General features: G+C 49.6%; 2 protein-coding genes across 2 annotated transcripts; one reads left to right on the top strand and one right to left on the bottom strand.

The window, feature by feature from the left end:
- Positions 1–2,640: 2,640 nt before the first annotated feature.
- Positions 2,641–7,535, top strand: IGFBP1 (insulin like growth factor binding protein 1). The gene is made up of 4 exons (XM_061166377.1): positions 2,641–2,986; positions 4,522–4,706; positions 5,840–5,968; positions 6,877–7,535. The coding sequence occupies exons 1-4, from the start codon at positions 2,641–2,643 to the stop codon at positions 7,006–7,008; spliced, it is 792 nt and encodes a 263-aa protein (XP_061022360.1). The 3' UTR covers positions 7,009–7,535.
- Positions 7,536–13,058: 5,523 nt separating this feature from the next.
- IGFBP3 (insulin like growth factor binding protein 3) lies at positions 13,059–22,648 on the bottom strand. The gene is made up of 5 exons (XM_061165572.1): positions 22,104–22,648; positions 18,929–19,155; positions 18,332–18,451; positions 17,136–17,272; positions 13,059–14,463 (listed from the first exon to the last, which is right to left on the bottom strand). Exons 1-4 carry the CDS (start codon positions 22,510–22,512, stop codon positions 17,147–17,149), a joined length of 882 nt encoding a protein of 293 aa, XP_061021555.1. The 5' UTR covers positions 22,513–22,648; the 3' UTR covers positions 13,059–14,463; positions 17,136–17,146.
- Between the last annotated feature and the right edge of the window lie 307 nt (positions 22,649–22,955).

The raw sequence follows: 22,955 nt of genomic DNA, 5'->3' as shown, positions 1-22,955 counted from the left end.
AAATCGATCAGCCAGGAGAGGAATGTCCATGGAATTTCCACTACGTGCAGGGTGACTGAGACCTCAGAGAGGGAGGGAGGGATCTCACTGGGCAAACGCACAACTGGGTGAAATGTCTGGGGCTGGCAAACTGCCAGGCACACAGTAGGCGGGCCCCAGATATTTACTGCATGATTCTCTCTTTCATGTGTGCCATTAGGAAAACATTTCTTTAAAAAAAGAAGGAATATACTTGCTTTACAGTGTCATGTTAGTTTCCACTGTACAATGAAGTGAATCAGCCATATGCATACATATACCCCCTCACTCGTGGACCTCCCTCCCACCCTACCGGCATCCTACCCCTCTAGGCATCACAGGGCACCAGGCTGAGCTTCCTGTGCTTTATAGCAGGCTGCTATTATCCCAGCCTCCCAATTCACCCCACCTTCCACACTGTGTCCACATGTCTGTTCTCAATGTCTGTGTTTCTAATCCTGCTTTGGAAATAGGTTTCAAGTGGGTACTCTGATTCTACATTGAGGAGGTCAGAGAGAAAATTCAGAGCACAGATTCTTTGAGGGAAAATAAAATCCTTTAGGAACTCACCTCAAAAATAATGTTATAAAACTCAGAACTGTTGTCAGCTCCTGAACCAGAAACTGTAAAAATATGACCAAAATGACCGTGAACTTCCAGTTGCAACTTTTTCCCACCAACCTTAATTGTACTGTTGTTGAGGAGATGCTGGGGGCAAGAAGTGTGTGTGTGACAATTTATTGATATAATAGTGGCAGAACACAAGGCAAGTAACTTGGTGAGGGCCACAGAACCCGTGAAGTGGCTGGAAAAAGATCTAGTAAATTAATTTTAACTTGGTTCATCTTGAGATGGGGCTTCCCAGGTGGCCCTAGTGGTAAAGAACCTGCTTGCCAATGCAGGTAGATGTAAGAGGTATGGATTCGATCCCTGGGTCGGGAAGATTGCCTTAGAGAAGGAAACAGCAACCCACTCCAGTATTCTTGCCAGGAGAATCCCACGGAAAGAGGAGCCTGGCAGGCTACAGTCCATGGGGTTGTATAGATTCGGACACAACTGAAGTGACTTAGCAAGCACGATTCCTGAGATAGATAATATAACTGAAAATGTAAACACCTAATTATACCAAATAATGTAGTATTTACTAGATAATGTGAATCCAGAGGGCTAAAAAAAGAGTGTGAAGGGAAAACCAGTCTCTTTCTCAGTCACCTAATTTCACACCTTCCTCTGCAATGCGGGCGAGTTTCTTATACATACTTCTCAAAATAGTCCATACATTTAAAATCACAATGACATATATATTCATATGACTTGTTTGTGCACAAACAATAGTATATTCTATGCCTTCCTGTTTTTACTTCACTTGGAAATTTTACTTGCCTAATCTTACAGACCTTGGAGATCTTTCTCTCTCAGTAAATATAGAACTGCCTTTTTCTTGTCAATAGCTACCTGGTTTCCAAGGACTGGGTGCCAGAGAGAGTGCCTGGTGTCTGGATGTGAGCAGGCCCATTTTTCACTGTCTCTGAAGCTACAGTGACAATTTTCTTTCCATCTAAGAGGATATCTAGAGATAGGAATTTTAACGAAAGAGAAAGCTGCAATCATCGACTCCTGATAAAAATCTGATCTGAGGCTGAAGGGCAGAGGAAGCTGGGGTCTGCGCTCAGTTCCTTAGCCTCAGCCCTGTCTCTCTATCTCTCTCTCTTTTTTTAACTTAATTTTTTTTTTTTTTTTTTTTTTTGGCCACACCATGCCGTATGTGGGAATTTAGTTTCCCAAACAGGGATAGAACAGGTGCTCTCTGCAATGGAAGTGCAGAGTCTTAACCAGTGGACCACCAGGGAAGTCCTCAGCCCTTCTCTTAATGGCTCTGAGTCCCCCTACTCCCTGGAAGCTCTGTTAACTGGGCTCTGGGGGGCTGTGGTGAGACTGCGGAGCTTGGCATCAGTCCTGGGAGGAGCTGTCCCTTTCCTTCCTTCTTTCCTCCTGAGAAAGGCTCTCAAGACAGCAATTAAGGGGCCTGTTGTCTTTTTCCTGCACAGGCAGAAACAGTTCCGGCTTTGCTTCTGAGAAACAAGGCTTTCAAAGACTTAGGTTCAAAGCACTCCTTCCTCTTCCCCGGCCTTGATTTCCCCACTTGAAAATTGGCCAGTAAGCTGGCCTTGCCCAGCTCATCTCTCCTGCTTTCCCTAGGTCGTCCAGGGAGAATTGGCAGGCTCAACCTGAAGATGTCCCTTGAACAAAACAAGCAAGCACCATCCTTCATGTGACCGTGCGCTCCTAGCTGGAATTGCACTTTGGCTCCAGGTCTGAACCTTAACAACAGGACAAACACAGTCTGAAACGTGGACCGTTTGCCCTCCTTCCACCCACGGTTTGCGCAGGGCTGTGCACGTACAAACAAAACAAACTTATTTTGAACACTGCCCTGGAGCACGCGGCGCTGCCAATCATTAACCGCTGGTTGAGGTGGCCCAGCCCGAGCCCTTCAAAAGGCGCACGCGGAGCTCAGCGAGCATCGGCCACCGCTCCGGCGCCACCGCCAGGCAGCATTCGCCAACCAAGCCGCCCCTACCGCTAGCGAGCGCCGGCTCCTGTCTGCCACCCACCGCTGCGATGCCCGAAGTCCTTGCTATCCGAGCCTGGCCGCTTCTGCTATCGCTGGCCGTTCAGCTCGGCGCGACGGTCGGCGCTCCCCAACCCTGGCGCTGTGCGCCCTGCTCCGCCGAGAGGCTGGCGCTCTGCCCGCCCGTGCCCGCCTCGTGCCCGGAACTCACCCGGTCCGCGGGCTGCGGCTGCTGCCCGATGTGCGCCCTGCCTCTCGGAGCCGCATGCGGCGTGGCCACTGCTCGCTGCGCTCGCGGGCTCAGCTGCCGCGCCCTCCCAGGGGAGCCGAGGCCCTTGCACGCCCTCACCCGCGGCCAGGGCGCCTGCATGACCACGCCCAGCGATGAGGCCACAGGTACCACCGTCTCCTCACCTGGGTTCCTCCCCTGGGACAGATGGGGTGGGAGGCTGGGGCAAGGCAAGGAAAGCTGCTCAACCGAAGCCAGTAGAGAGCAAACCCGGCCAGGCTCAGAGCTTGCAGCCAACGGGAAGGGGAAAGGGTTTTAAGTCGCCCAGATGAACCCTATTGTTGTGTGGTCCTGCAGGGGCGCTCAGGATTAGGGAGGACACACACAACTTGGTGGGAGTGTTGCGGAGGGAGCCGAGACCCCCCTTGGCAGCCCGCTGATCTATAGCAACCTGGACATGAGAAAGGAGGGAGGCGATGGGGATGCCCAGGCAGTGGGTGCCACTCTAGGTGCCCCTGGCTCTCCTCTCTGCCATTTTCCCGAAGGCCTGCAATGGGAGCCCGTCCTGCTGGCCTCCTGGGAAGTGTTTGGAATGTCCTTTGTAATATATGTCCTATGCAGACCGTTATGTGCTTACCAGATGTTTACAGAACATAATGTGAAAGTTTAGGTTAAAAACTTCACTTGCATTCATTGCCATAGAAAAACGGTGTTTGATGTGTGCGCCGCCTGCTCAGAACTTGACAATTAGAGCTTTCCCGAATTTAGCAGTGATTTATTTGTAGTGGGAAGCAGAAGAAATATCCCCTTCTCTACCCTCTCTCCCTACTTCCCTGTCCCTGCAGCTGCGTGTCCAGTGTGGTTCTGTGATTTTTGGAGCCATTCTGTGGCTCTTTGTCCTGATGGGGATCTGCTGGAGGGGAGACGGTTTTTCTTCTGGTTCTCCACTTTCAGAGTCAATGAAATGGAGTCATCTCCGTGGCCCTCAAAGGATAGGGCACCCCCACTCCAGGGGAGTTCCTTAAGAGAGCCAGTTCTCCATCATTCTGTCCATGTACCAAACCCAAACCTTAGGACTCTCTGCATCTAATCTGGTGACCCTCTCTCCTCTTCCCAGGGTTGCAAAGAAGTCACTTTGACTGTGGGAAGGCAGAGTCCCTGGGAAAGAAGAGAGTAGAACAGTCTAGATCCACCTCTGAATGAACCCTACCACCTGTTCATAGGGAATTACTAAAATGTCCATTTTATGGATGGGAAAGAAGAGGATGGGTTGAGGATTTGAATTGTGGTTTAGTCGCTAAGTCATGTCTGACTCTTGCAACCCCATGGGCTATAGCCCACCAGGCTCCTCTGTTCATGGGATTCTCCAGGCAAGAATATTGGAGTGGGTTGCCATTTCCTTCTCCATTTGAACTATAATCCATGGCTTTCTCAGGGCTCTTCCCAGGCTTTGACAAATGTGCATTTGGCTACATTAGAAGCAGAATCACAGGGCACTCTTGCCTTTGGTATTGCTGTTGGGTTACTCCTCTACCCAGAAACCACTAAAAGTTCCTTTAAAGAGGAATTAGGCAAAACTCTGGGTCCGTATGACCATCCTGTCCCCGTTTGGTTTTGTGGGAAAGGAAACAACTTCAGGGGGTCACAAGTGCAGATGCCTCGGTGAGGGGGGGCTCATGGGTTTTTGTTTTTTCATTTTTAGATACAAAGGACACCACCAACCCAGAGAATGTGTCCCCGGAGAGCTCAGAGATAACTCAGGAGCAGCTTCTGGACAATTTCCACTTGATGGCCGAGTCCAGTGAGGACCTTCCCATTCTCTGGAATGCCATCAGTAATTATGAGAGCTTGAGGGCTCTTGAGATCAGTGACGTCAAGACGTGGAAGGTGAGACCCTTGAAGCAGGTGGAATCTCTAGCTTGAACCTTCTGGGCCTGCCAGTTTGGTCCTGAGTCCTAGCGATAGCACATTCTTCCCCAAAGCCTAGCAGACATTTCTCAGCTTAGATTTGCTAAGCTTTCAACAAAGGAACCTGCTGGATAGAAAGAAAAATGCAATCCATGCTGTGCAACTTTAGATACATTACTTCATGTCTCTGAGCTCATCTCTAAAATAAGGGTGTCAGACTAGCAGTGTCTAAAGAGCACTAAGCTGTTCTTATCTTCCTCTCCTGTCGCATCTTCCTCCCCACTTTTAAGAAATTGTGTTAAAATATTCATAACATAAAAGTTAGCTCTTTAACCATTTTAAAGTATAAAGTCTAGTGGCTTTAAGTACATTTACATTATTCTGCCACCATAATTCTGTCACCACTGTCTATCTTGAGAACTTCTTCATCTTCCCAAATGAAAATTCTGTCCCCATTAAACTTGAACTCCCTGGTAGCATCTTAATTGGTGTCTGTTTTCAGTTCTACCACTTGAGGGCGACAAAGAATCAAAGTTGGAGTGGCGGGTTCATTTGTGAAAACAAAAATCACTTCTGCAAACATGCGTAATCAGAAAAGTGGAGGATTGAACTGTTTTTTAGGCACTTCAGAGTTTCATCTGGAAATGATAACAATAGAGAAAAGTTCATCCTTATTTCAGATTGTTCAAATGAATGCCTTAATCCTCAATGAATTTGGCTTATGTGAACTAACCTTGTAGAGGAAAGTTGTACAAAATTTAGAAGTCTCTCCTACTAAGTCCTCCATTCACAAAGTTGTGCCCAGACGACTGGTGGCAGAATTACCCATGATGGGGAGGGGGGGGGGCAGGAGAGTCGGAGAGCTCATGGCATTAGTGATGCTCTTGACTCCTTTAGGTGCTTAGCGAATGTTCAGGAGGGCGGGCATGGGTTCCCATCTTTTATGTTAACAATTCAGGACAGAGATTAGCCACGCTCCTTCTACAGGTGAGAGAGTGAGGCCCAGGGAAGGCAGGTCCAGGCCTGTGCTCAGAGCCCACATAAAACCTTCTGCATTCACTCCCCGCCTGCACTTTAGGCTGACAGTACACAATATCAATTTATCCTTTTAGGAGCCCTGCCAGCGAGAACTCTATAAAGTGCTGGACAGATTAGCCAGGGAACAGCAGAAGGCAGGAGACAAACTTTACAAATTTTATCTGCCAAACTGCAACAAGAATGGATTCTATCACAGCAAACAGGTATGTGCATCCTCACAGGATGGCCCTGCTACTCACACCTCTGCTAGGCCAGTCTTTCAGTGAACAGGGTGTCCAGCTCCAAGTAAGCACCGTTAAGCCCCATAACTGATCATATCATGTAAGACTCATTTCTCTGGGACTAGGAGCCACTAGCCCCTGGGAGCCTGAAGATCAGCTTGGTGCTTCCAGTCAGTGGGGGCCACTAGCCTCAGGGATCCTGGGCTGATCCCTGAGGATGGGATCATCCCTGAGGATGGAATCATCATCCCTGATGATGGATCCTCCACCATCCAGCAAGTCTGAGCAGGTGGGGGCCTTCACAGGCCCCTCGGGATCTCAGTTTCTCACCATAATAGAGAGGAAGGGGACAACTCTACTTAGGAAAACGATTATCTGTTTCGACATCTCTCACATTTTTCTCCCTACAAAGGAAAATAAATGAACTTTATAATTCAATACAATAGCATTGTTTTTTGGATAATAAATGAGATTAAGCACACCAAAACCTAATTTTGAAGAGCCCTTTTGGACTCAGTGAAACCCAGATTCTGTGAATATTTCTGGAGGAAACTGAGGACCAGGAAGTGCTTTGTAACAGATGAGGAATTTGTCAGAGAAGGTCTGCCATGCACGGACAGGCTCTCTCTGGGCTCAGCAGCTCTGTTGCATGGGCTGTGAAGCAAACAGTTATGCATATGCTATACCGTTCAACACACACCTGACGTCCTTGTTGCTCTGGACACTTGACCTTTGTCTCCATTGTGATGTAGGATTTGCCCTCAGTCATGGTCACGGCCAGTTTGGGGCAGAGTGTGGCTCACGGTTGGTTCTCAGCTGGGCGGCACGGAACTCCCCCTCCCCCTCAGTTTCACTGGGGCTGCTCTTGACCTTGATCCTTCTCTTTGCAGTGTGAGACGTCGCTGGAGGGAGAGCCTGGGCTCTGTTGGTGTGTCTACCCTTGGAGTGGGAAGAGGATCTTGGGGTCTGTGGCCATCAGAGGGGACCCCAAATGCCAACAGTATTTTAACTTACAGAACTGAAAACAGATGCAATATGATCGAATTCCTGCACATGAAATATTTAAGAACATAGTATATTTATACTCTGAAATACACACACACTTTTATATAGAGAGATGTATATATATGTAGGAATTACTTTTTTATACTCCACATATTACTTGTAGTTTATTTATTCACCATAAATTTATTTTTTCTACACAGTAACTTGTGTTATATTAATTTATGTATCATGAAACCCTTCCCATCATGTTGTGTATAAATACTTGTATTTTAGCTCTTCAGGGGTTTGTGCTTCTGTCTTAAAGAGCATAGGATAATACTGCCTAGCAAGTAGCAATGATTTTTTTCAGGTGGTTCAATGGAGGATGTTTAAGCTGCATGTAAGAATGATTTACTCTATTTACCGTGTCTAGTGTAAATTGGCAGGGAAACTTAAATTTTGATTATGTAGTCAAAGCTACATGTGATGATGTCATTAATGTTAAAATATGCATTGGATATATTGTCAAACATGGGAACACAGTGTAAACATTGGAATAAATGTCCCACCCTGGAACATTGCTACCGTCGTGGACATTGGTTGAACATAACGTCTTCTTCCTTCCTGAATTCCTTCCGTCTGCCATCCTGCCCCTTCCTTGTGCAGCACTGGCGATTAGACTCTGCAGGCTCCTTGTTCCCACAGCAGGCAGGTCTGCTGTGCCCACCGAGGGCTCCTGCTGCCCAGGGTACTCCTCCCTTTTCGAGCCCTAACTTCTCCACTAGCTCTTCCCCTTCCTCTTGAAAACAGGCCAGGGTTTCTCCCATCTTCAGTGTAAGGTAGATTCACTTCCTTAACCTCTCCCTCAGCTGTCTGTTCTCCGACTCTGCCCAGACCCTGTCCTCTGCAGGCTCCAGAGGTGTCCTCCATGACGCACCCTGTTTGGCCCTCTGTTCACCTGACTAAGCCCTGAGCGCACAGCGTGAGTCCTCTGTTCTGTGGATTTCTTTCTTTCTTTAACTATTCTCTGCTTGCTTTTCCTGACACTGCCCCTTCCTCATTCCTGCCTGCCCTGCTGACTGCTCCTTCCTTGTCTCCCCTGGATGGGCATCTCATCCCTCCTATTGGATCCCACCAGGTCCCTACCTTGTCTGGGCTCCCCATCTTGGGTCTGCCCCTTCACTCTCTGACCCCACGTCTGCCACCCTCCCTTTGCCTGGGCCCCGGGGCTCCCTGTGAACTCAGCTCTCAGACTCATCATTTAAAATGTACCAGTCAGTCTGATGTGAGTCAACCATAGCCTCATCCCACCCTGGTAAAAGTGGACAGCATCGTGGTCACCATAATCCCACGATGGCAATGGGAGCATTCTCAGCGCTTCAGCTTTCCTGAGATCCCTGTAGGACCCAGCTTGAGGGCCTGACTCAGGAGCAGAGCTGGGGGAAGGTGGACTTCCCTTCCCATGACATGCGGGAGGTATCTTCTGGGCAAAACTAAAAGGACTCAACTCCAAACTTGAAGGTACCATCACAGCAGTGCCTATAGAGGTCCTCATCTCAACCGAAGTTGGGGGCTTTCATCCACCTTGTTTAGGTGGTTAATCGAAAGTATCAGTTAAACTATACAAGTATCAACATTGTCTTAGATGTGGGGCCCAGCCCTGTCCAGTCCCAAGGCTTTTGAACATGCTCTCATGGATCAGGCATAACTGGCCACTCTGTCTCATATCTCTAGCTCCAGTTTCTCTCAAACGAATCAGGAGTTGATGGACATTTGTGAGGGAATCTGAGTTAAGGGTCCTTCACGATTTCAGTGCTCCTACCGCATATTTTCTTGTTGTGTCCACCTGATTCTCCAGCAACCTCTCGGCAGCTCCCCTGTGCACCCATGTGTGGAGAACATAGTCACAACAGCAAGTCCCATGGGTGCACACAGGTGTCTGGGGGCATTGGCTCTGGGGACAGCTCCTTGGCGGGACAGAAGGACCTCTGCCCCAGATGCGTTTGGAAACTCTTCCATGTCTGACCCAGGCCATCAGCATTATTAACAGGATGGTTTCTGTGGTTCCGTCAGTTCTGGAGTGCTGCTGCCCTTAGTCCTCACAGCCAGCAGAGGTGGAAGGTACACATGGAACCTCTCCCTGGTTTTCATGCTTTTGACTCTATGGGTCTAAATTGGGATAACACTTCCCTCCTTCCTGAGCTTGGGACTCCCTCAAATCTGAGGCAGCTAGAACAGTGCTCAAAAGGAAATTTACAGCTGTACATGCCCCTATTAAGAGAAAAAAATCTCAAAAAACTTTAGGACACTGGAAAAGGAAGGTGAAACCAAATATAAATCAAGCAGAAGCAAGGAAATAATAAAGATTAGAGGGAAATAAATGAATAAACAGAGAATAGAAAATCAGTTGAGAAAAATCAGTGAGATAAAAACTTGTTCTTTGAAAAGATCTACATGATTGACAAATCTTTAGCTCTTCTGACCGAGAAAAAAGACTCCAATAAGTAGAATCAGAAATGAAAGAGGTGGCCTTACCACTGCTTTTACAAAAATAAAAAGGATTATAAAGGAATACTATGAACAACTGTACACTAACAAATTGGATTACAGAGATGAAATGGAAACATTTTAGAAACACAGGAACTACCAAAACTGACACAAGAATTAGACTATCTGATTAGACCTGTAACAAGTGAAATGATTGAATTAGGAAAAGAAAAAACTGCCCATTAATAAAAGCCCAGACCCAGATGGCTTCTTTGAGGAATTCTACCAAACATTTAAAGAATACAAATTCTTTACAAACTCTTCCAAAATTTAGAAGATGGGAGAACACGTATCAGTTCATTTTATGAGCCTACATTCATAAAAGTTTTACCTTGATTCCACTCCAAAGACATCACAAGAAAAGAAAACTACCACCCCAAATCTCCTGTGACTATGGGCACAAAAATTCTCAGCAAAATACTAGCAAACTAAGTCCAGCAACATGTTAGAATAATCATTCACCATAATCAAGTGGGATTTACCTCAGGAAGATATAGTTGTTTTAACATCCTAAAATCAATTAATGTAATAAACCATACCAATAAAATAAAAAAACCCCACAGATCATCTCAATAGGCTCAGAAAAAGTATTTGATAATATCCAACATCCTTTCATGATAAAAACACTAGACAAACTAGGAACAGAGGGAAACTTCTTCAAGTGGACAAAAGGCATCTTGGAAAACACCACAGCTGACATCATAGTTAATGGTGAAAGTCTATATGCTTTTCCCCTAAAATCAGAAACAAGATAAGCATGTCTGCTCTCATGACTTTGCTTACATTGTGCTGGAGGTGCTAGTCAGGTAAGTCAGGCAAGAGAAAGAAAGGTAAGGCATCTAGAAACAGGAAGAAGTAAAGCTGTGTCTGTTTGAAGATGACATGATCTTATACATAAAAAATTCTAAGGAATCCACTAAAAGATTATTAGAACCAATAAATGATACAGAATCAATATATAAAAATTAATTGCTTGTAACAATCAAAAAACGAAATTAAGAAAATTTCACTCACAACAGTGTCAACAAGAATAAAATACTTAGTAGTATACTTAACAAAAGAAATACAAAATTTGTATTCTGAAAACTGCAAAATAGTTTTAAAAGAAACTAAAGATGAATCACAAGCTGGAACCAAGATTGCTGGGGGAAATATCAATAACCTCAGATATGAAGATGATATCACACTAATGGCAGAAAGCAAAGAGGAACTAAAGAGCCTCTTGATGAAGGTGAAAGAGGAGAGTGAAAAAGCTGGCTTAAATTTCAACATTTCAAAAAACTAAGATCATGACATCCAGTTCCATTGCCCCATGGCAAATAGATGGGAAAAAATGGAAACAGGGACAGACTTTATTTTCCTGGGCTCCAAATCACTGCGTATGGTGACTGCAGCCATGACATTAAAAGACACTTGCTCCTTGGAAGAAAAGTTATGACAAACTTAGCGTATTAAAAAGCAGAGACATCACTTTGAAAACAGAGGCTTGTCTAGTCAAAGATATGGTTTTTCCAGTAGTCATGTATGGGTGTGAGAGCTGGACCATAAAGAAGGTTGAGCGTTGAAGAATTGATGCCTTTGTGGTGCTGGAGAAGACTGGAGGGTCCCTTGGACTGCAAGGAGGTCAAACCAGTCAATCCTAAAGGAAATCAATCCTGAATTGGAAGGACTGATGCTGAAGTGAAGCTTCAATACTTTGGCCACCTGATGCGAAGAGCTGACTCATTGGAAAAGACCCTGAAGCTGGAAAAGATTGAAGGCAGGAGAAGGGGATGACAGAGGATGAGATGGTTGGATGTCATCATCGACTCAATGGACATGAGTTTGAGCAAGCTCTGGGAGATGGTGAAGGACAGGTAAGCCTGGTGTGCTGCAGTCCATGGGGTTGCAAAGAGTCAGAAATGACTGAGTGACTGAACAAGATACAAAAAAGCCAAAACCCAGCTGCCATTTCTGAGGTTCTGGGAGCAAAAGTGGGGGACTGCGCATGATCCCTGTACACCAAGGGGGTGGCCGGACTACTTAAACCACCCCTCCAGCACACCTATCGGCCCCTAACCTTATTCCGTTTAAGGGACTGGCTCATCCCACTCCTCTGACCCACCTCAGGAAGGGAGCAAGGACACTTGTTACTTGTTCTCATACCCTGGTGCTGCAGCAGAAGCCCCACCCTGAATTTCTCATCAGGCCTCTTATCAATTTCTGTTGATTAAGGAGTCCAAGGACCCAAGCTGGTGAAAAAGGGAAGGGAAAACAGCAGCAATGATGCCTTGGACCTTATTCATCCCGCTGTGTTCCCCTGCACTCACACCCCACCAGCTGCATGGCCCACCCATGTTGTCTTGTTTACTATGTTTCTCTACAAGAGCAGTGATCCTGTGTTTTGTTCTCTGCATACAGACGGTTCTAGGACAGAAAATGTGGACAACACTACTGGTGGAATGTGGGGCCAGGAAAGGAGGCCAGGCCATTTTCACACCACTTGGCCTTGACCTCTCTGAGTGGAGAGCCCCATCACTCATTTCCTTGTGCCCTTGGGGGTGGTGGCTGGGGACCTGCACTCACGGCTGGTGGAAAGCTGAAGCCTGAGGGTGGAAGGTCTACCTAGGTGACTGAGGAAGGGAAGGTATGGGGCAGAACCAGGTGGGTGCAATCCATGTGCTTACCGGACACAGCATGAGAGCATTTGCAAGAAAAGGTGACCACAGGTGTGGAAGGAGGTGGAGAATGAGGATAAGAAAGGGCCCGTGATTTGGGGGCTTCCAGGAAGACAAGCCCAGAGGGCTTATAGAGTCAGCATCCTGGGCAACTCACAGCTCATAGTGGCTCCAAAGGGCCTGCCAGTTTCCTGCCCAGGTCCCCCAGATCACCTCCCACACCCCTGGTCCCCAGAGCACCTACAGGGCTCTCTGCTTAGCCCACGCAGCTCTGTGATAAAGGGCCCACCTTACATGTTCTACTAACAGATCAGTTACGGTTCTAAACAGGAGATTCCTTGATGTGCAATTCATCCTTCGATGCCCAGTTCTGAGTCACAGGCTCAGAACTTTGCCTGAAGTGGCTCTGTGACAAGCAGCAACTGTTCCAAGGCTGCGGAGAAGGGACGGAGACCCTGGAAGTCCGCCCAGTGTCTCCTGGGGTTTCTATCCCTTTCTGGCCTCATCCACTCCCTTCTCCAGACCAGAGAGGGGTTGGCTGACCGGATCACAGGAAAGGATGTGCGGTTGAATCCTCTGGAGTGTTCCACGCCTTCTCCTGCTCAGCCATGAAGGCTGCCCGGAGTGGTGACAGACAGGACAACAGGGGATACAGTCTAAAGGCAATGAGGGTCAGGTGGTCACTCAGGTCAACAATCTGGCCTCAGAACCAGAGGCTCACTGCAGACATGACCCAACACCCCCATGGGTACAAGCAAAGACCTGGGGTGGCTCCTTGGATTCTCTTGCCAGAGACGCAAGCAGGGAAAGTTGGAAAGTTACAACTACAGCTGGAACACTAGTGCCCTCTGGTTTGTTAGTAATACAAAAACTGGAGAAAGGGGGATTTCTTTATGGTAAAAATTTTATTTATTATTTATAAATACATTGCAAGACAAACTTTTCAAAAATACTTTTTTTTTCTCAAAAACTTAATTAAAAAAATAAAGGAAAGCTAATAGGTAGGCGGAACATCTTTGAGATCCCTTTGTGTTCTCCAGGAGGGCTGTGTGCAGCGTGGATCCAACCAGAGGCTGCGGGGGGTGGCCGGGGACCCCTCCCCGCTCTCCTGGAGACTCGGGAGGGCGCCCCTGGGAGAGTGGCCGAGCCCCATGCACGAGCCCCCTCCCTCGGTCGTGGCTGTGTTTATATTCTCTAGCAACGCTTACAACTCATCTAGGATTATCTAGTATAGGTGCTATCATACTTGCACGATGACGTATACACTGTGAACAGTCAGGAAGAGGGTACTCTGCGCATACTTGTGACTTAGAAAGAAAAGGAGGAAGTCCAAGTGAATCAAGCAAGGGTGATTCTCTGTGCTCCCAGTGTCCCTGACCGGCTCCCCAGCAAGCCACTCGTCTTCCAGGTTATATAGGATGATTATTTTTTATACTGTGCCAAGGAGGACAAAAGGGGAGAGATGAAAAGAAACCTTTTTTGCCTTCAAGGAGCTTATCCTCAAGAATAAACTTGCCCTTGAATGGCTGAGTGGGAAAACACTGTTTTCCGCAGTCATCTGGAGAGCCAGGCTATTACTTGTGATGCCTCTGGCTGTCGCCCTGCCCCCTTGCCCCATGGGGCCTCAGCAAAGCCCGCGTCTTCAGAAAGCTGCCTGACAAAGAAGGGTCTGAAATCCCCGCCTTTGTCGGTTTCCAGAGTGCCCTAGAACATTCTTGGTCATTTTTTTTTTTTTCAAACAAGATTCCACTTGATTCTCTCCACTTGTTTCCAAGCAGTGCAGGTCCCTTGAAGATAAAAAGTATCTTCTTGGTCCAGGGACCCTGGCCCCAGGTGGGTGTGTCGGGATGCGCAGGCATTTAAGGACAGGGCTTTCCTCTTCTTGATGAGGCCTTGTCTCGTCGTACAGGCGGGGATGAAGCGAGTCTACATGAGCAACAGCCGTTGCTAAGGCATGAAGTGGAGGGTTGGCTGTGGTGAGAGGTGGGGAGGGTCCCAGGGCAGTGTGAGCTACGGCTGCACCGAGTTTGCGCTTACAAGTATTTTTATAGGAAGCAACGAGAAAAATCAAACTGCATTTCACTGACTACTGGAAAGTGGAAAGATGCCAGGTTCACCATGTGGAAGAAAACTAGGCATTTCAAACATCTCTTTCTAAACTTTGGTTTAAAAAAAAAAAAAAAATCAATTCACCACAAAAAGAAATAGAAGTCGAGGCTGTAGCCAGCTGCTGATCATGTCCTTGGCAGTCTTTTGTGCAAAATAAGGCATATTTGAGCTCCACATTAACTAAAACAGAAAGAAAAAAGAATGTGTTGAAATAAATCTCCCCCAAATCAAAAGGGCTCAATGCCCACCCTGGGATAATCAGGCATGACACCCACACATTTGGCAGGGTAGGGGCTCACCCTGCACTTTTTAATGAAGCAGAGAACTCCATGAGACACCCACGGTGTCCACTAACATAGTTGCCCTAAAATTACAATTATTTTTTTTTTAACTTGCAAGGAAACAGAACTGATCACTAAAAATGACATTTTCTTCTGTTTACTTAAATTTGTCTTGAGACCATGAAATATTTTTCTCCCAATAGCTCTCAGTTATGAAAAGAAAACAAAATGGAATATGATTTCATTCTTTCACACGATGGTTTGAAATTTCATTTTCATATTAGATTTTTTGTTTTTAGAAAAAGATTCATTTATCAATGAGCTTGCTCAAAAATCCAGGAAATCACAAGTCAAAACCAGTCACTAGTTTGCAAAGGAAATACCTTTCATAAAGCCTGAAAACAAAAGTTCAACAAAAAGTTAAACCAAAAACGTGTTCATTGTTTCCATCCTTGCTAAAACCTGGGGCTGGTACCTGTTGCTTGAGGAGTTTTGTTCTATGATAGTGCAGTGTTAAGTATGACTCATGGGCTTTAAGTGATACCAACTAATCTTTGATAAGATCTTTCATTAAAATTGGTATTTTATACTACAATCAGATATACTTTCATCTTATTGATCTGATTTTTCTGTGGCTCTTAAGAGTGTCACCAAACAAAGTATAATGAGGACAAGGTCAATTTTATGTTTGGTGGTGCTGCTGGTTTGGTCACTAAGTCATGTCCAACTCTTGCGACTCCATGGAATATAGCCTTCCAGGCTCTTCCATCCATGGGGTTTCTCAGGCAAGAATACTGGAGTGGGTTGCCATTCCCTTCTCCATTCATATTAGATTTATGTAAACTTTATATTAAAATGATACTAGTCATTGACTCAGGATAGCCGTAATGTATTTACCAGAAAAAAAAAATGCTACCATCTTTAGAAACTCATTCTTTCAACAAGTTCTTTTGGATGAAAACAATTTACATGTGAAATTAAATGAACCATGAGGCTCATGGGGGAAAAGCTTAACTTTGGAAATCTTACACTGCATGTGTAAGAAGGTTTAAGGGTTTTAAGTTCTTTAAAATGAAGCAAAGTGTCTCTTCCCAGGTGGCGCAGTGGTAAAGAATCCACCTGCAATGCAGGAAATGCAACTGATGTGGGTTCGATCCCTGGGTTAGGAAGATTCCCTGGAGAAGGAAATGGCAACTCATTCCAGTATTCTTGCCTGGAAAATTCCATGGACAGAAGAGCCTAGTGGCAGCATGCATGCGAGGTGTCTCTCAGACAACCTGGCCACAGACCCTCTTTCCTGCTCTTGTCTGGGCAGAGTGAGGGCTCTGTCTTGTGTGTGGGACTGTTCACCAGGCCAGTGCAGCTTCTGGGTCACCAGCCCCTGGGATCTACGGTGTCCCCTCCCACCTGTGCCGCTGTGGATCCCTGGGATCTACAGGTGTCCCCTCCCACCAGGGCCCCTGTGGATCCCTGGGATCTACAGGTGTCCCCTCCCACCAGGGCCCCTGTGGATCCCTGGGATCTACAGGTGTCCCCTCCCACCAGGGCCCCTGTGGATCTCTGGGATCTACAGGTGTCCCCTCCCACCAGGGCCCCTGTGGATCCCTGGGATCTACAGGTGTCCCCTCCCACCAGGGCCCCTGTGGATCCCTGGGATCTACAGGTGTCCCCTCCCACCAGGGCCCCTGTGGATCCCTGGGATCTACAGGTGTCCCCTCCCACCAGGGTCCCTGTGGATCCCTGGGATTTACAGGTGTCCCCTCCCACCAGGGCCCCTGTGGATCCCTGGGATTTACACGTGTCCCCTCCCACCTGTGCCCTTGTGGATCCCTGGGATCTACAGGTGTCCCCTCCCAACAGGGCCCCTGTGGATCCCTGGGATCTACAGGTGTCCCCTCCCACCAGGGCCCCTGTGGATCTCTGGGATCTACAGGTGTCCCCTCCCACCAGGGCCCCTGTGGATCCCTGGGATCTACAGGTGTCCCCTCCCACCAGGGCCCCTGTGGATCCCTGGGATCTACAGGTGTCCCCTCCCACCAGGGCCCCTGTGGATCCCTGGGATCTACAGGTGTCCCCTCCCACCAGGGTCCCTGTGGATCCCTGGGATTTACAGGTGTCCCCTCCCACCAGGGCCCCTGTGGATCCCTGGGATTTACACGTGTCCCCTCCCACCTGTGCCCTTGTGGATCCCTGGGATCTACAGGTGTCCCCTCCCAACAGGGCCCCTGTGGATCCCTGGGATTTACATGTGTCCCCTCCCACCTGTGCCCTTGTGGATACCTGGGATCTACAGGTGTCCCCTCCCACCTGTGCCCCTGTGGATCCCTGAGATCTACAGGTGTCCCCTCCCATCAGGGCCCCTGTGGATCCCTGAGATCTACAGGTGTCCCCTCCCACCAGGGCCCCTGTGGATCCCTGGGACCTACAGGTGTCCCCTCCCACCAGGGCCCCTGTGGATCCCTGGGATCTACAGGTGTCCCCTCCCACCAGGGCCACTATGGATCCCTGGGATCTATAGGTGTCCCCCCCAACCTGTGCCCCTGTGGGTCCCTGCCAGTCCCCAGGACTCACGTGGCCACAGTCTACTTGCTGTCCATGCTGTAGCAGTGCACGTCCCCTTTCCCCTTCACGTCGAAGCCTGGGAGGGGCTGCCCGTACTTGTCCACACACCAGCAGAAACCCCGCTTCCTGCCCTTGGAAGGGCGGCACTGTGGGCAGAGCACAGATTAAGTGAGACCTGGGGAGGCCCCGCCTTGGGGGGTCCTATCAACGGGGCAGGTGCTCAGCCCTCAGGATGGTTTCCCAGCATGGTCTCTGCTACCCTCAGAAAGCACAACTGATCAAGGCCTTGTGTGCACAGCGTGTGTCTGGGGGCGTGATGGGTGGATGTGAGTGCCTCCCAAAATGAGGGGGCCTGGTGGTTTTGTGTCCCTCAGGGTCTTGCAGGGGTGGACACTAGACCCTGTTGGCCCTGCAAAGTCTATCTGCTGAATGGGGGAGGCATGACAATGCCCCATCTGCCCTGTGCCTGTCACATCTGGGTCTTTCAGAGGATGCCTTGAGCTGTGTATGTGGTACCTTCTCAGGATAAGTATGCTGAATAAGTGATTAATAGAAATATACAAAAAGGCCACAGAGGCCTGTTCAGTGATCACTGAACAGGATGGGGCCTCTGATCGAGGCCACTACCACCAGCACTTTGAACACGGCCATGCTGTTCTGTGATTAATTCTGTAGGTACTGTGGTTAAGAGCTGTCCCACTAAAAAGTCAGTTGAGACGCTGTTAGAACATGATCTGAAATCTACACAGGTACACTCCCTATGCCTTCAAATGAGCACATCTCCTATGTGCCTGATCCTGTACAGCCAGGCACCATCAGGAAGGCATGGGTGTACAAGGGTCCGACATGGGGTCTCAGAAGCAGCTTCCTGCCATAGGACATCACATCAGGCTTCTTGGGAATTCTCTACAATTGCTGATAAAAAATGTCGCTCCATGGTGTAATGCTAACATGTCCTGGTCCCTCCATGGCTAGTAAAGGGGTCCTGGGAGGCCTTACACTGCTCTGCGGGTTGGGAAGGAGACGCGGATGGGGAGAAGACACCAGGGTTGAGAATTCATGTGAAGCCCCTCAGAGGTCTTGGGTGTGGTGGGGGGGACAGGGGCGGGAGCAGGGGCTGCAGCCAGAGGACTCAGGTGGAAGCCTGTTCCCTCGTCTGTATCAGCGGAGGAGGGAGAGGAGCAAGCTGCTTGGATGGTGCTCACCTGCTTTTTCTTGTAGAAGCCCTTCTTGTCGCAGTTGGGGAGGTGGATGCCCCTGGGGCTGAGCATGTTCAGGAACTTGAGGTGGTTCAGCGTGTCCTCCATTTCCCGGCGGCAGGGCCCCTGGGGAGGAGGCATGGGTTACCTGGGAACTCTGTGTCTGATAAAACCCCGTAACACCCAGGGAACCGACCACGTGCTCCTTGAGCATCTTTTGTCTGATTTAGTTGTCACCGTCCCCATGCAGATGCCAACCACAGCCCCCTGTCTCTCTCGTGATTCCCCAGGGCAAGCTATGGGACTGGGACAGGGACACACACGCCAGGACACTCAGAGGCCAAGTGAACAAAAACAGGCCAGCTTTGGGAGAACACCGCTCTGCCAGCAGAGGCCTGGAGGGCAGTACACTGATTCTCATGGGCTCTCTGCCACAGGGGAGGGTCAGCATCCCTTCTTTAAGGAGGGGCTCCCAGCTGCATGGCGCATCAGAAGGACCACTGGAGTAACTGCTGGGCTCTTGAGTCAGTGGTGACCCTGTGACCTCTGGATACCCAGGCCAGGCGGCCCCAGCCCCCCATCAGCAAGAGGAAAAGCTCTCACGTATTCTGTCTCACGCTTGGACTCGGAGGAGAAGTTCTGGGTGTCTGTGCTCTGAGACTCATAGTCAACCTTGTAGCGCTGGCTGTCCTTGGCATGACCTTTCTTGATGACATCCATCTTGGTGTGGACGGGGTGGAATTTGGAGTCGGGCACCCGATGCGTGCTGGGGAGAGCCTGGTTCTCCGTGCTCCCCATGCTGTGGTCTTCTTCCGACTCACTGCCATTTCCTTGAAGGACAGAAGGAGGCACAGACTTGATGGTCATTGATAAACGACCATCTTTTCAAAATCTTACCATTTTGATCAAGTCTGATCCATACGGAAACGTGATTCAACAATTCCAAGTAAGTTTAGAAAAATACCGCGGTAAAGTATTATTCCATAATACTAGTGGTGAATGGTACTCCCTTGGCCTCAAGAAGTCATCTTTTAAAAATTAAATGGAACATGCTTCTACAACGTAGGTGCAGCTGAAGAAAACGCTTTTCATGCTCTTAGCTTTCCCATATCTCTCACCCTTCACCAGGAGGGGGCAGACCTGAGTCAGTGAAGGCTCAGAGGCCCATTCAGACACCCTGTAGGGCTACTCCAGAGCGGGCCTCCTGGGTGCGGGACTTGTGGACAAGCATATCTTCGGCCCACCTGGACTTGCTGCATCAGAAGCACTCGGGTGATGGCAGCCTCTGGGAGTCAGCAAGCCCCAGGGATTCTGATTCCAGGCTGTCCTAAGCGCTACCAGGTAAAGGGCTTGATGGGGAAACTGAATTCTCTGCAAAGCAGCTTTACCTCAGGCACCTGGACTCAGGAGGCCTGTCTGTGAGTGTTCTATATGGTGTTCACTGTCGCATTTCTCACTCCCTGTCCAGGTAGGGTCTGGAACACTCAGGAGAGCTGCACAGACCCCGTGCATCCTGGGGCACTGTCCTGGATGAGTCCTTCCTACCCCCTTTGCACAGGAGCAGAGGGGACAAGGACATCTCCACCTCTCAAGGCGTACAATCCTCTGTGCCAAAGAGCTTCACTCTGAAAAGGAAGCCACTTCCTGCAGATCTCTGACTGTAACCAAGCTAATGAAGACACACTTGCTATGGACATTGGAATGTCCACAATGTCACTGGAATTTCAAGGACTCTGACTAAATGCACAGCTGATGTGGAGCCAGGATGCTCTGCCGCTTTCTTTTCCTGGATGAACCTGGGATGTTAATGGAGAAGGGCCAGCAGAAAGCCCCTTCCTTTTGCCTGGTTCTGTGTAGCCACGAGATTGTCACAGGATGACTTCACTCTGACAAGCAGTGCCCTGAGGCCATCCTCCCAGGTGGGGCTCAGCTCACTATCTGATCCCGTGTCTACTACACCTGAGGTGCCAAGCGTACTGCTGCAGCTGACCTGTTCTCTACCCTCCTGAGAACACACCCATCAAGATGGCAGCCTGCCCACCCTCCTGGAAGCCTGCCAAGGCTTCTGGCTCCATGCTCTGAGGAACAAATGCCTCGCTCTAGCTTGGAGAATGCTTCTGGAGGGTTGAGTAGGGTTGAAAGATACTCTGCTCTGTTGCAGAAACCCTGCTCTCTTCAGGAGGCTCTTTGGACAGGTGTGCTCATCGGGGTGTTTGGAGAAGTCCCCATTCCCTCTGGTTTTGATTTCCTCACCCAGGAAAAGAAACGGTTCCTTGAAGAGAAGTGGCAAAGTTCCCAAAGGGTCTGGTGTCTGGGAAAGCACAAATTCATCCAGCTCAGATCCGATACAGTAAGTTTTTAATTTGGTTTCAATTTCCTTTCATCTTAGTTTTCTCTTTTCAGGGAAGTACTGGGCCAAAGGGGAATGCTAAGAATATGTAAATGGATGTATTTGCATTTCTTTTTCAAGAACTCTTAAGTAATTTCTTTTGGCTTCTTTCTAATGCCTGCTGACAAGCACAAAGAGAAACCCCTTCCATTTAAACCACAGATAATTGTCTTAAACTTTTGACTGTGATGTAAAATTACTTCTCCCCCCTCAAGTGAGTTTGAGAAGTCACTTAGATCTTTTTGTAATTTACCTATACTATAGAGATCCTATGACAGTAATCATAATGCCTATTAAAGTCTGGCCCCAAACGGTAATATCTGTAACAAATTATAAGATCACTTTTTGAATTTCCAAAAATTCACAGTAATAGTGAAGTACACACAGCAAACGACCCAACTGCCCTGAGAGTCAAACACATCCAGAAATTTTAACAGTCTACTATAACCAGTAAATGTTTTAGGCAGTTGTAATTTTACCTTTCCACTAGTCTTGGAAAGGAAATAGCCTCACCTGGAAGAGGAAACCTGCACGGAGGGAAATTAGAAGGGGACTTCCATCCTTCTAGCCACGGATGTTGGGGTGGGGGGGGGGGCGGTGGCTAGCCTACTGTGCTCTGTCCAGCTGGAGGTTGGAGGTGGGGGCTTTTTCTCCTAGCCTTCAGCGATGTGGAAACTTCTTCACTCACAGGACTGAGGCTGGCTAAGCTTGCTTCAAAGTTAGAGAACCTGCCACCGCCAGAGTCACTTTTTTTCTGAACGTCAGGTTGTCCGGCTGCAGAAGATACCCATACCCGGTTCCCACCTCCCTGGTTTTGGGACACCCCTGGACTGGACATTGCTTTGCAAACTGTGGTCTGTGCATACCTTAGTACTTTTAAAGCCAGGTACCATTTCCTACAACGTGCCTGCCCACATTCCCGGTCCAAATGCACCCGTTCCCGTTCCCTGCGCCTCTAGGTCCGCAAGAATCGTCCGCGCGCGGATACACTCGTTCTTAGTTCCTGGGAAACCCAAGTCGGAATTGGGCCACACAGTACACGCCCACATTTCCGCGCGGCGCCTGCATGAATGGCCGGAGAATCCCCTCCGTCCAGAACCTCTCCATTGACCGCTAACCTCCAAATCTGCTCCCTCCCTCCCCAGGAAATCTAGAATCCGTTTTCGCCGAAAGAGCTTTACAATTTACAAGAACGCGCAACTCAAAGAACGAAGAGTAGAAGGCCGGTCGTGGAGGGTACCTCGGGCAAGCGCCCTCGCGTCGTGAGGCTTCAGCTTCCCCATGTACAACCCTTGGGGCGGGAAGAGCTACGAAGTCTCCACAGGGGCACCACCTCTGACCTTGGCCCAGGGTTGCGCTTCGGCAGCGCATCTGGCGCGGGCAGCTCACCTGGCGCGGGCGGCGCGGGCAGCAGGTAGGGGCGCAGGCGGCCGACGGCGCTGGCGTTGGCGCAGAGCCCGCGGCCGTCCAACAGCGCCTGTAGCGGGCGCGGATCACCAGGCGGCGGCTGGCAGCGGAGGCCGGAGCCACAGCGCTCGGTGTAGACGCCGCAAGGCTGACCCTCGCGCAAAGCGCACGTGAGACAGCAACCGCAGCCCGGCTCGCGCACCAGCTCGGCGCACGGGGGCGAAGGGGGCGGCGGCGCGCACTGGGCCAAGGCACGCGCGTCGCACGGCTCGCAGCGCACCACCGGGCCGGTGCCCATTGTGCCCGCCCCGGCTCGTGCCGCTGGCGGTCCGCGGAGCAACGCTAGCGCGGTCAGAGCCGCAGCCCAGAGCGCGGGGCGTGCCCGCAGCATGGCGCCCGCCGCGGGGGCCGGATGCTCGTTCCGCCGAGGGGCGCGGGGATTGGGAGGCAGCGAGCTGAGCGAGGCTGTAGGATCGGGGCTGGCAAGGGTTGGCCCTCAGCTTGCAATAGCTGCTGCGCTCGCATCTGGGCTGTCCGGGGCGCGCCGGCCGCTATATAGCAGCTGGGCGGCCGAGGACACGCCCCGGAACGGCGCGCCGGCTGCGGGGAGGGGGGCGGGGGCGGGCCGGCGTAGACCCGGCTCCGCCGACCCGCGCCTAGCCCTGTGTTGCAGGGTCGAGTGCGGGGGCGCATAGCCCGCGGTCGCCCCGGCAGGCACCTGTTTCACTACCGCAAGCCCGGCGCCCCCCCCCGCCTCCATTCCCGGAAACCTGGCAGCCCCACCAATCTGCAGTCCCAGGTGCCGCCGGCCACCCAGGCGCCTTGGTCAGCCCG

The sequence above is a fragment of the Dama dama genome, chromosome 18, assembly GCF_033118175.1.
Source record: "Dama dama isolate Ldn47 chromosome 18, ASM3311817v1, whole genome shotgun sequence".
In the NCBI taxonomy this organism is placed as follows: Eukaryota; Metazoa; Chordata; class Mammalia; order Artiodactyla; family Cervidae; genus Dama; species Dama dama.
This window is presented reverse-complemented; position numbering and strand designations above follow the sequence as displayed.

Coding starts and splice junctions, on each gene's coding strand:
- IGFBP1 (XM_061166377.1), top strand. CDS start 2,641: ATGCCCGAAGTCCTTGCTATCCGAGCCTGGCCGCTTCTGCTATCGCTG. Junction 4,707..5,839: donor GTGACGTCAAGACGTGGAAG/GTGAGACCCTTG, acceptor TTATCCTTTTAG/GAGCCCTGCCAGCGAGAACT. Junction 5,969..6,876: donor GATTCTATCACAGCAAACAG/GTATGTGCATCC, acceptor TTCTCTTTGCAG/TGTGAGACGTCGCTGGAGGG.
- IGFBP3 (XM_061165572.1), bottom strand. CDS start 22,512: ATGCTGCGGGCACGCCCCGCGCTCTGGGCTGCGGCTCTGACCGCGCTA. Junction 18,452..18,928: donor CCAAGCGTGAGACAGAATAC/GTGAGAGCTTTT, acceptor CCTCCTCCCCAG/GGGCCCTGCCGCCGGGAAAT. Junction 17,273..18,331: donor GCTTCTACAAGAAAAAGCAG/GTGAGCACCATC, acceptor CTCTGCCCACAG/TGCCGCCCTTCCAAGGGCAG.